This window comes from Hippocampus guttulatus, chromosome 17 (genome assembly GCF_054856545.1).
Source record: "Hippocampus guttulatus isolate MCC_2025c chromosome 17, RoL_Hgut_1.0, whole genome shotgun sequence".
Classification (NCBI taxonomy): Eukaryota; Metazoa; Chordata; class Actinopteri; order Syngnathiformes; family Syngnathidae; genus Hippocampus; species Hippocampus guttulatus.
This window is the reverse complement of record NC_141277.1, coordinates 2145945-2158641: the sequence shown is the minus strand read 5'-3', so window position 1 is coordinate 2158641 and position 12697 is coordinate 2145945. Positions and strand designations below refer to the sequence as shown.

The window sequence follows — 12697 nt, the reverse complement described above, 5'->3', positions numbered from 1 at the left end:
TCCTGGTCGATCTTTGCATGGGATGAACTGAAGTGCCGCTGAAGATTTGAAGCCTCAAATGATATCCAGGCAGATTGGCTTGTCAGTACGCTCGACTAAAACTGTGTTAAAACGTCCTATGTTCATCTTCATATTTCCACTTTGCATTTTTTTCCTTTCCATTTCGAGAGCAAGTTATTTTCCGTCAAAGCGCCTCATACCAGTAAAATGAAGCTTCATGAAGCACTTCAGCACTGCTGAAGATATTTTTTTCCCCTCATTTAGATGGTGCTCTTCGTTTAAAGATAAATGCTTTGCTTTTCTCTGTTGTCCAATGTGTCTCCATTGTCCGGCAGTAAATTAGACTCCCATGAACCCATCATGGACAGACCCATGGATTGAAAATGTTGCCCTGAAAGTGAAATATATCAATGTCAAGGCGTATTTGACAGCTCAAATGCACTTTTCCAAGCTAAACAAATGAATTTCCTTTGACTTTACCCAAAATTGTTTCCAACATCAAGTTTATTTCTCGATTGCTTAGTCAAGTCAACCGCAGCTTAACTTGAAAGGACCGCATTGTCAATGAAGCGGCGATTCAAAATTTTTCAGTGGGATTCTCCTTTAAAAGAAAACTCGTTTGCAGTCTGTCATGGAGGAATTTGTAACATGAGGAGGTTTGCAGGGTTCTGTGCAGAGTGACAGGTCTGAGCGTGGTTTTTGAATTCGAGGAGCCTCTGCGACAGGTAAAATTTTCTCTGTTATCTTGGGTTGAAGGGTTTTAAGAGAACTTTTTAGTCTGTTGTTCTTTTCACGTCACGTGGCCGTACCATACAATCACACACACAATCGTCTCCGTCCTTCAATGCAGCACGAGTTGAGGCCTTTGTAAATGTTTGGTCATTCTTCTGCAAACAAAATAAAATCAACAAGTCTGGAGAAACTGAGAGAATGTCTGCAGGCGCTATCTCTGTGTCGCTATTTGTTGCTTTGCGTGTGCGCGTGTATATGTTGCGATGCTGACGTTGTGTGAGTGTGTTTGGCTGTTGTGGCCTGTGTGTGTGTGTGTGTGTGTGCGAAGAGGGTTGTTTGTCAGTGACTGTCGAACTGCGTGTGCAAGTGTGTGCGTATTTGTGACTATGTGTGGGTCCCTACAACCTTGCACCCATGCCGACATGCTAACTCGTTAGCGGCTTTGCACTCCTCGTTTCCAGAAAAGGAGGTGCCATACAGGTGGCAATATCTCACGATGAACCTCTTCCCAGTCTGTAACAACGGTCGCCGTACCCACAAAAAGATAAATATACATTTTCCACAAAAAAAAATCCCTGATTATAATCCGCTTGTCAACGATAAGAATCAGTGTAGCTCCATTTAGTTTCAACTAAGTTTTTCAAGCAACTGTCTTGAGGTACCTCAACGTCGACTACCACGGGAGAATGATACAGATGATGACAATGCCTCACGTTTATGCGGCGCTTTTGTCGACATCCAAAGCCACTTTCCGCATACTGTCGCGAAGTGCGAGACACTCAGTGGGAGCTGAAGCTGAATATGGTTTCTTCTTTTCGACTGCGTGACCGATTTCTCAGTAAATGGCTGTTAATGCCGTCATGGTTTCGGTGATCTTTTATTAGCAGTTTGGGTGCAAGCCGATGGAATTCACCTGAGCCCCACTCTCACTTCCTCGTCGCCTACTCACACACACGCCTCTGCTCAGCCTTTCCTGCACAGGTGCACGTGAATGAATGTGTGCCAGCGTCGCTATTTATCTGCTCCGTAGCTCAAAGATCGCCTATTGATCCCGTCAGACCTGCGGCAGCACATTTGCCCTCGAATTGAGAATGCCGGAATCTGACGCGTCTTTGTCTGTCCAAGGGGAACTCATGAGGAATACTTTTTTTTTTTTTTTTTGTGCAACCATGGTGACATCTAGTAGATGTGTAGATTGTGTAATGACCCGCGCATCAACAGTAGCAGCATTATCACTGGCCGCCTGTCAATTGCGGGACACGTAGCGAGATGCCAACTATTCACGCCGCCACTAAGCAGGAAGTGAAACCGTGCGGCCTGCGTGGACATCGGGGGAGTGAACCGCTACGCTATGAGCGGCTTACGTCTGACGTTGGCCAGTTTGATGTTGTTCTGGCGAAAGCAATTTCCAAGTTGCTTTTTCCATATGGGCCCTTTGCGCTGCCCTTAAAAGGGAAATTGAAATTGTTGTTTACCCAAGGCCGGCTCTAAAAGGGGGAGGGGGTCCGTTGTGTCTCATGATGAGTGATGATGTTGTTTGGGGGGTTTTGATATGATGCGGGCTGGAACTGATGTTTTTACTGCGTTTGCTATTCATATTTGCTTGTATGCTTTAACGTTTATTATGTGTAGGAAACGGTGTGGGAAAAGCAAGCAGCGCCGATGTTTCAGCTGCAGAAAATTTGTTTGGGATCAATGTTTACATGATTACTTTCGAGTTTTGTGGGTCTCTTCAAGGCATGACCACTATCTTCGGCAATCTAGTTTGAACTACCTTTTACCGGCCCGCTTCTTCACGCCCGACAGCAGCAATCTTCCTCTTTTCAGTCATGCTCAATCCAAATTATCCCTCATTTCCACAAGGACCCCTCAAAATTCCCAAATTCTAAAACAACAAAAAAAAAAACTCACAGTTTTCAACAGTCAGAAAAAAAAACCTCTGCTTACCATCCTAGAAAAGTTTGAGGTTGACAGGATGAGAGTGAATAGAACATATCAAATCAGAAGGTAGGCTGTTTTCTTTTTTAAGATGATGCCAAGGTACACAATTTCTGAGCTTGTTTCACGCAGCCCAACTGTTTGCCGATTTACTTTGTGCACTTGTTGGAAGACCGTTTTGCAGCCCCTCATCCAACCTTTTGGACTTTCTCCAGTTTGTGAAAATGTCTCTCCTCTCTCGTGGTATGATTAAGCCCGACTTATCCTTCTGTTTGCAGTAACTCGGAGCTGGCAGGTGTCTGTGAGATAGTTTTGTAAAACCAACATACACACACACACACAAAAAAAAAGAAATCTCCTCGGAGGGAAAGAAGCCTTAATTGAATTGTCACATCCACATCTACCTCGAGACAAGTCTTTCTCCCTTTCTTTCGGTCTCTCTTTCACTCTTTTGCTCTTTCGCCGTCTCAGTCTCTGCCACTTTGCCTTGCCGCTGCTTAATTCGAGTTCACTGATGGATGAACTGATGACTCGAGCTGTGAGGAGTCCAAACATCTTCGACCTCAACCTTCAACAAGAACTTCCAGGTTGCTTTTTCCATATATTTTACGCAACTCTCTTAAGGGAACTTGAAACTGTGCTTACCCAAGGCCAAAGATACACTTTATATGAGACTTGCATAATGTCGTGAGAGTCTTTTGGCCGAAGGATTGGAAAGTTCACCAGTTGAGTTACTCTCAAAAAGCATCTCAGGGAAGATAGTGAGCAATTGCTGCTGATGCTGTGTCACTCATTCTTCTTTTTTTGTTTGTTTTAACAATTAAGTATGAGGTCGCTCGATGTCACAGTGTGAATACCGTATTTTCCTCATGATAAGGTGCACCTAAAAGCATTCAATGTTCTCAAAAGCTGACAGTGGGCCTTATAATCCGATGCGCCTTATAAATGGATCAATATTCTGATTTCTTGGACGTAGTATCTTAAATGTTCTGTCAAGCGCTTTGTTGCGGTGGTCGTGAAAGATCCATATAAATATATAAAGCTGCATTGCATTGTATTCCCTTTAGCGTAGCTCCATCTAGTGGATGCATAACGCAACATCGGCCACTATTGTAGCTTCAATTCTTATGCGCCTTATAAGCAGTGCGCCCTAGATATGAAAACCATTTTAAAATAGGACGTTCATTGAAGGCGCGCCTTATACTCCGAAGCACCTTATAGTGCGGAAAATACGGTAATTCTTTTGGAAATGTGAATAAACTGAAGGGGAGATCAGCGGCCCAGAAAAGATTGTATCCGACCTTTAAATCTTGCGCATACAGGCATTTGTAGCGTCTTTGTTTGTGAATGAAACCCATGCAAATGATTCCTCTTTTCTCACTGGCTATCGTGCACCGTGTTATTGTTCCGCATGTAACTTGCTCTCAGGCGGTCCTTTTGGCTCGCTGCTTTCATGTGCATTGTTCTCACTACTTTTAAAAGTTTGCAAACTCTGCTGCTTTTTAGTCGCCGACAATTTTATTTATTTATTTTTTGTAATTTCCTTTTGTTCCTCCGCTGGTAATGGTGTGTAGAGATCTAAGCCACAGTTGGCTCGGCTTCACATGGGTCTGTGTGGAAAGACGAGGGGGGGGGGGGGGCGGTTGTCAAAGGAATCAGCCGGGCTTCTTATTCTTCTTCCACTTGCAGAGAGGGGGAAAATATAGAAAGGGAAGACCCTGCTATTATCAATATTAATCTCTCTTTTTGGAAAAGCATCTGTAGGCTATGAGTATTTAAAAAAAACTCTGCTGATTCAAGAAAACCATGTTTGAACTTGCTAATCTCTTTTTTTCTCTCTACTTTTCCTGTCGCTCCCTCCCATTCTCCCTTTCCCTCTCTTACTTCACAGGCTCCTCACTCTCTTCATTTAGTGTGCCATTAGCTCTCCAAGCTGTTGTTTGTTTTGCTACTTTAATGTGCTTTTTTTTTTCTCCCCGAAACAAAAAAGCGAGAAAACAAGCAACATAAAATGACACAAGTAAAGAAAAAAAATTTAAAAAAGTAAAATAAACGATAATTTACGTGTGTGATATGTGTGCCTGCGTGTGTTTTTGTGTGCACGTGTGCTTGCGCGGAGACACGCGTGTGTTTATGTTTGAGTGTGTGTGTGCGTGTGTGTGTGTGTGAGGCCTTTGGCACTAAACTTACTTGAGTCCAGATGTTCTAATTATAGAACAGCTCTGCTGCCTAATGACAGGAAACACTGGCCCCTGTGTGTGTGTTTGTGTGTGTGCGCGCGCGAGCATGTGCATGGCAGTTTGTGTGCCGATTTGTATGTGTATCTTTGCGTGTGGTTGTGCAGAGAATGAATAGGCATAGTAACGCGTTGAATGTGCATCACCCAGAAACGTTAATGCATTTCTGGGCATTAACCTCTTGAACCGTAACTTCCTCTCGGAATTCTTCTGTAACTGCCCATTTTGTTTGTCGTTTAAAGCCTGTTTGTGGTCCTGAATGAAGCAAACGCAGATTCTTCCAGGTTTGATCACTCGGTGTCCAATTTGAGAGGAGTCCGTTTTTGCAGTGGTTGACAAAACGGTACCGCTTTGAGGTACCGTTCTTGAGTTCCCCCAAATAAAAGCGCTCAATATGGTGATGATATAATTTGTTGTGATCCGAAGAGCACTGATCGCTCATGGTGAGGTGCACGGTTCCCCAATGAGTTCTCACTGTGCGCCAAATGATGTCCGAGTTGCCAAGTCACGGGCCATGTTGTCTGGGATTTGTTTCTTTTTTTTTTTTATTGGACCCGTAAATACGTTTTTATGCGCAGATGTTATTGTTGCCGCTATCATTAGAAGCGGTGTTGTCCTCATGATTGGTCGTACGAGTATATTTTGTTGTCTTGGCAGAAGAGCAGTCGGAGCCTGTGTTGAGGGGCAGATAAAAGAAAAAAAATATACACATGCAGTTGAGAGAAAATAAATCCGAAGTCAATTTACTTTGGAATAATGTCTTTGAGTAGCCTACTCTTGTCGTACTTCTGTCAGTCAGTCATGTGATTCCTTCCTCAAAAAATGCTTCTTTCTCTTGCGTGACATGATGAACGATCGTCTCTCAAACACACTTCATCTCAGGTTTGTACTGTATGTGCAGGAGACGAGATGGTTGTCATAGTCTTATTTTGCTTGATCGAAAAATCGAACTCAAAAGAGGGACACATCAGGAGGAAGACAAAAACAAAAGAGATCGCAAACGAATTGCACAAAACGAGCCAGCAGATCATGTTCGAGTGTGCAAAGATCCATCCATCCATCCATTTTCCGAACCGCTTGATCCTCACTAGGGTCGCGGGGGGTGCTGGAGCCTATCCCAGCCGCCTTCGGGCAGTAGGCGGGGGACACCCTGAATCAGTTGCCAGCCAATCGCAGGGCACACAGAGACGAACAACCATCCACGCCCACACTCACACCTAGGGACAATTTAGAGCGTCCAATCAGCCTGACATGCATGTTTTTGGAATGTGGGAGGAAACCGGAGCACCCGGAGAAAACCCACTCAAGCCCGGGGAGAACATGCAAACTCCACACAGGGAGGCCGGAGCTGGAATCGAACCCGGTACCTCCGCACTGTGAAGCCGACGTGCTAACCACTGGACTACCGGGCCGCCCTGTGTGCAAAGATAAGAAGGCAAATAATGAGACTCCGAACTGGGCATTGCGTCACGCCGATACACACCCGCACACACATTTAGAAGTGGCATTGTGGGTGTCAGACAGTTTAAGCGGCTTTCGAGAAGAAGATTCAAAGACGTAATCTGACTCGTAATTCTTACCGTCTCATCTCGTGCGTTGGAGCTTGTGCGAGTGGATGCGGTAACGCAAGGTAATAATGTGAATGGGGAAATGACAAAAGGCTTCTGTCGCACTCTTCCTCAATGAAATTGATCCTCAATGAAATATTGAGCGGTAAAATACCGACTGGCGGGCACGCTTGGCTGCAGGCTGCGAGGTTGTTCTCGTTCTCAGCACGTCTACCTTTTGGAATCTTGGCTCTGGCCCCTGTGTGGAGTTGCTACGGCCTCCCCTGCGGTTGCGCAGGTTTACTCGGCGTAATCCGGCTTCCTTCCCGCATTCCCCAAAGCACGCGCGTTAGATTCATTGAAGACTTGAAATTGCCCATCGGCATGAAGGATTATTTACATGTAAAAAGTCTGCCAGCAACTGGATTGTCATGGAGTGACAATCCTCAAGACACCTTGTGTTCTCCGTGTGGGCGCCGGAGAATGGGCCTGGTCACTCGTTACTTCAACTTAGTTCACATGGCAGGATAACAAATTTCGCCCCGAGTCTCCCCTGCCTACTTATATTGCCCTTTGGTTATGGATGGAATAGAATGTGACCCCCCCTCCCATACTGTATCTCAGTTAAAATCGTCCCAATGCCAACCATCCCTCCAGGCCCACCATCGACAACCCACAACTCGCTCACAAAGTCATTCTTATATATTCCTACATGAAGCTTTGTTGTTTTCAGCAATGACAGAAACGACTGGGAGTAAAGTCCAGTCAGTTGCGTTTCCTTGGCAGCTGCACGCGAAACGCGCAAATGCAAATGCGCACGCGCGCTCACACACACGAGCTAACAGCATTAATAGGGGTCTGCTTTGTGTCAGGCAGGTCTTAATATGATCATTGTGTGAGACATGGAGCTGTCTGTCAGTCTAAGTTCATTAACTGATGATAGATCGCCGCCACTGTGTGTGTGTGTGTGTGTGTGTGTGGATGTATGTGTGTGCGTTCGCACGCACGTGCGTGCGTGTGTTAGCAATGGCAGGGGTGGGGGCTTGGGGGAAATCTCCATTTGTATTTTGCCATTTGTGTGCCATCCCACTGCCCCCCCCCCCAACCCCCCCGCGAGTGTAATTTATAGCCCTCAATCGGAGGCCTTATCAGGTGCGGGACACATGGACGTCTCCTTCTTGACTGCCTCCTCCTCCACGTCTTTTAACTTCTGCAGACTTTTTCTCGGCTCTTTTGCACTTCTCCTTCCGCTTCAATCTGCTTTCGCCTCCTCTCGATTTGCCCGCCTGAATGAAGCCCTCTCTAATTGTCAACCTCTTCAACTGGACTTCTGCTTCTCGATACGCTCCCTCCCAACCCTCGACCTCTCAAATGTCTTGCTCAAACTCTTAGCTGCTTGCTGAACTGCATTGAAGTTGTCGCGAACATTAGCAACTTAACAAGCGGCTGCTATCTTTGTTGAATTTTCTAAAATAAATCAATAAAATGGGATAAGCAATTGAAATGCCTCGAAAATCCTCTATCACAAATAAATGCACCAAAATCATCTAAACGTTTTTCAAATTCTGTCTGCCCAAACGAATGAGCGCAATAAAACTGAAATGGTTCCCGCGAAGAAGGACGTTTTGCTCTTCCAAGGTTGTTTGCCTGGAAGTACGTTCCCGCTTGCGGCAGGGAATCCAAGTTGTGACCTCTCAGGCGAGAGTCCGACCTTTGCGATGCAGTGCGATGGCAACCGGGGATTAGTGGTCTGTGCGAGGCTTAAAGGTCCATTACATTTCATCGAGACATTAAAGGCTCTGCAATCATAATCAATAATGTTTAATGACATGGAGAAAGGAGAGATGATGATTTACCCTGATGTCGTTGATGACACTCTCGGTCTGTACGCGGAATGGACACGCGTGTTACGCGCAATGTTGTTGAGTGTTTTGGATCAAATTCATTGCGGTAGATTTGTTCAGTGGGCATTCGTATACGGATTTGGTGTCAAACAGCAATAACAGCCGAATGCTCCCGGGATTTTCTTGTATAATAATTGAGCAATTTCTAATTTCAATTTGTAAGTTAAAATATAAAAACCGATGCAAGCACGGGGAGGCGGGGGAGGGGACATGCCCACTTGAGATTCAAATCCAGAACCGCAATGAGCCATCACCCCCAGCTACCCAATTTCTTTCTTTTTTTTTTTTTTTAAATCACATTTTTCCATTGATTGTTGTCTATTTTATTATTTGCTGTTTATGATTTCTTTTTAACTCACTCTTTCTCTTTCGCTCTGCCACAGATATGGAGGAGAGAACGAGTGCGGGCTCATGGGCGAGTGGAAGTCGCTCTTCGAAGGTAAAAGAGAAACCCAAACCCGATTTACTGATAAATCCATTCAACAGTTGTCACTTTACACTTTTTTTTGCTGTGTGTCATAAAATAGTTCCACCCCGAAGAACAAACACAAATTAAAATCAAATAAGGGAAAATATAGATTTTGGAAAGTAATTAGGGAGCATCTTAGATTTAAAGGCCACGATAATTACACCCCCCCGCCCCCCTCCACACATAGACACACACACACGCACACACGCACGCATTCTCCTGAATCTTAACTCTTCCAAGAGGTCTTGGACATTGCGTGCTTCAAACCTTGTGGGAATGGTTTGAGGTAGGCAATTTTCTTTTCCAGCCAGATGCGCCCCAGTGCACGTTCGCAAGGGCCATGCGGCTATTGTTGGATACATTTGGTGTGGGAGCATTTCTCATGCCTCCCTGATCCCTTGACCCGACCATCCATCAAACACCTGTAGGATAAAATCCAACAGATAGTTTGATCCAGACCTGTCACCAATTAATGGACCAAATATGTCAAGATCATATGTGCAGTCATCGGAATTTCCATCAGTCAAAAGACTTGGCGTCACTATGATGAAACGTTTATCTCGCCGGCTTGTTCTCAGACAAACTAGTTTCTACTTCATCTCTTTCTCTCTTTCCCCCCCCCCCCCTGTCTTTATGCAGAGCTATGCAGAAGGATCTCAGTACGTCACGTCGCATGACAGCCTCTCACCTCCTTACGCTAACTCCAGGCTAACAGGTACGTTTCCAAACTGACTGAGGATTGTCATTTGAAATTGCTCTTCTTTCCTGCTTTCGATCAGTCAACTTTAATTATCGCGAGCGCGTGTAAAACGGAGGAGTCGACTTTCGCTCTCTCACTGTATGGCGGACGCCGTGTAGTTGGTGCTCATTTACCCATGATGCACCATGCCTCTGGCCCTCTCCCCGATGTGGCGCCAGTTGTGAGCAAATGGCCACTGACACAGATAATCCGCCTCTCTTTCCCGCCTTCTCTTTCCCCTCGTCGATCTCTCTCTTCTCTCCCTCGCACACGTCGAGCTTAATTACCTTTGACTGCATTCATAAAATATGGACCATGTCAGACCTCAGCCTTTCCATTTCTGCCATTGCTCTTTTGTGCTTTTGTGGTCGTGGTTTGTGGTCCGCTACTGTGAATGTTCACGTTTGAAAAAATGCTCAACGGGTGTTTGTGTTGCCTGTTTGAAACTGTCATCGTCATATTAAGAGGAGTCAAAGACCATGCGGTGGGGTAACGGAGAGGAACCGAACGTAACTTTACCCTCACTGGTTGCGACGTTAGCTACGCCTGTACAGTGCGGCGAGATTCCACACTTCAGCTGTATCGTAAATCCTGCCTTTAAAAATGTGGTTGGAGTCAGTTTTGTCCAAGAGATGTTCATGCGTAACAACGTGTTTGTTGTCGCTGCCGAAGTGGAGCGTCACGTACAACTGCACTTGATCATACCGAGAGCTGCTTCTTCTGCTAGCGCTTGCCTTATGGGCGCACAATTACAACGAAAGCTAATGTCAATACTTTTGATGATGTCGATCAAAATTGAGCGCGTATCCTTGAGCGGCACGGTTGTTAAAACGCCGAAAATATTGCCGCTTACTAATTGCTGGTGTACATAAAGTTACGGACATTTAAATATCCAGCCATCCATTTTCTAATCCACTTCTCGCAATTCCTCATTTGTTCATTTTCGTTACCAAAACCAAAAAAAAAATTAAAACAAAACAAAGAAAAGAGATCATTCTTGGAATATTTTGGGATGCCACGAATACACGGCTAACAATGCATAGACAACCAAGAAATATCAACTTGTAGGTTGACCGAAATGATCCATTGTGTGTGCGATGTGTTTTGACAGTGTTGTGATTATACGATGTCGCTGCGGCGAGGGGGAGCACGAGTCAGAAATGGAAATATTGTATTCTTCATCTCGCACACGGGAACCTCAATTTACTTTGATAATGATAACACTAAGAGACAGAGACAGCCACAGATATAGAAAACACACACACACACACACACACACACACTCTGTTCCAACATTGCATAGAAAACATCCTCCTCACTTCCCACTTGTGACCGGTCTCGGGTTCAACCGAATAACTTCATTGTAATATCAGATTGTCTTGAGAGGCTGTCGGCTTTTCTGTCACTCTCGAACGTGGCGGGCACGCCAAAGCCAACGACATCGTCTCTCTGTCAATAACCAGACCTCTGAGCTTCGGTCCAATCGGTGATGACATTTTATCACAAAATAAAAGCAATTTGACCTTCGCTATTTTCCCCAAATGTGGGAACAGCCAAGGGTTGGTTTGTAACTCAAAAAAAATCTTGAAATTGGCGAACTGGAAAATCAAGTTACCACCGTACTTCAAAGTCTACATGCAAATAATTAAGATGCAAACCAAACAACCTATACAACCAAAACTTAAAACGGAACCCAAATGTTGAGTAACGGATGCGTCATTACCAGTGATCTGATCCTCCTCACATGGTGACTTTCTAAAACAAACGGCAACAGGCTTGATTTTTATTGACGACTTCAGACGACCGAACGTGTTGAGTGCGCTTGCTACTCTGGAGCCCCAAATTAATATTTCTGATAGAAGAGACAAACGCCGCCGAATTTCATCACCCCAACCTGGATGTGTGGTGAGCGCGAACGCGGCCGCTCCCTCTTGTTCTTTCTTTGCTTTACCCACTCCAACCTTGTCTATCTTTCTTAACCCCCCATCAGATTAGAGTGATGTTATGCTCTAGATAATCAGCGAAGGGATTAGTGTCATCTCAGCGACCCTACTAGATTAATCTGCTGCTTTACACACCACGCACGCACACACACACACACGCTCGCACACACACAGAAACCCCAAGTGTGGATCACTAAAAATGCTGATTTTGAATTGGAGCAACTCATACAACTACACGTGTTTTGTGATGAAGCATTGTGAATGGATATTTTTAGATTTTTTTATTTTTTTTTTAGTCTGTCGATGAATTTGTGACAACAGATACATTGGTCATTTTTGCGCATTTTGTGTGCAAGTGGGAATTTGGCGGCTTTGGTTTATTCATTTATGACATGCAGTACGTTTGACAGGAGAAGGTCCTTATGGAGCCGGGGCATTTTGCATGTATGTGTGCACCAATCCGGTGGTTTAGCTCTTCTGTGGCGTGTGTGTGTGTGTGTGTGTGTGTGTGTGTGTGTGTGTGTGTGTGCATATGCGACTTTCAGTCGTGTGCATTTTTGCTCTTTGACTCGTGGATGCACTTGATATTCCCGCGTGCATGTGGTTTTGCCTCCTATTTGAGCACCATATATGTGAGCCAGCTAGAGAACAGGTGCAACCCCCCCCCCCCCCGCCTAACTGCCACCAACTTTGTCAACTCGGCGGTTTCACCTTCGAATCGCAGTTCTGCTGGGAACAAACATTGGGAATCTTTCAGTATTGTATAAAATGGGAAAATAGTTGCGCACGGCTTTTTTTTTTTCAGATGTCCGCAACTGTATGATTCAAATACAAATGCACGAAAATGTAAAACTATTCCATGGTTCATTTTTCTGAGCGAATAAAATGTAATGAAATACAGACTTAGACGTGGGCATATTACATATACACGCGCTTGAAAATCCATCCATCCTTTGTCTATCTATACTGCTTATCCCGTTGAGGGTCACGAGGGAGCTGTGCCTACCCCACCTGACTGAGGGCGAAAAAACTAATTGCACTGGATTTGTCCTCTAATCGGCCTTTATTGCATAACACCAATACGCAAAGAACAGTTGACGCTGACATTCACACTCGTGGGCAACTCGGGCTGCAGTTGACCTCACATGCACATTTTTGGGGGAACGGAATCCTGAACCTCAGGACATG

At 44.9% G+C, this 12697-nt stretch overlaps 1 protein-coding gene across 5 annotated transcripts in view; it reads left to right on the top strand.

The window, feature by feature from the left end:
- Positions 1-12697, top strand: part of tcf4 (transcription factor 4) — a 112853-nt gene that overhangs the window by 19358 nt on the left and 80798 nt on the right. For all 5 annotated transcript variants that reach the window (XM_086134213.1, XM_086134214.1, XM_086134216.1 and 2 more), the window contains 2 exons: positions 8742-8797; positions 9467-9542. In XM_086134213.1, the coding sequence (XP_085990339.1) occupies positions 8742-8797; positions 9467-9542 (132 nt within the window). The remainder of the gene's footprint in view (positions 1-8741; positions 8798-9466; positions 9543-12697) is intronic.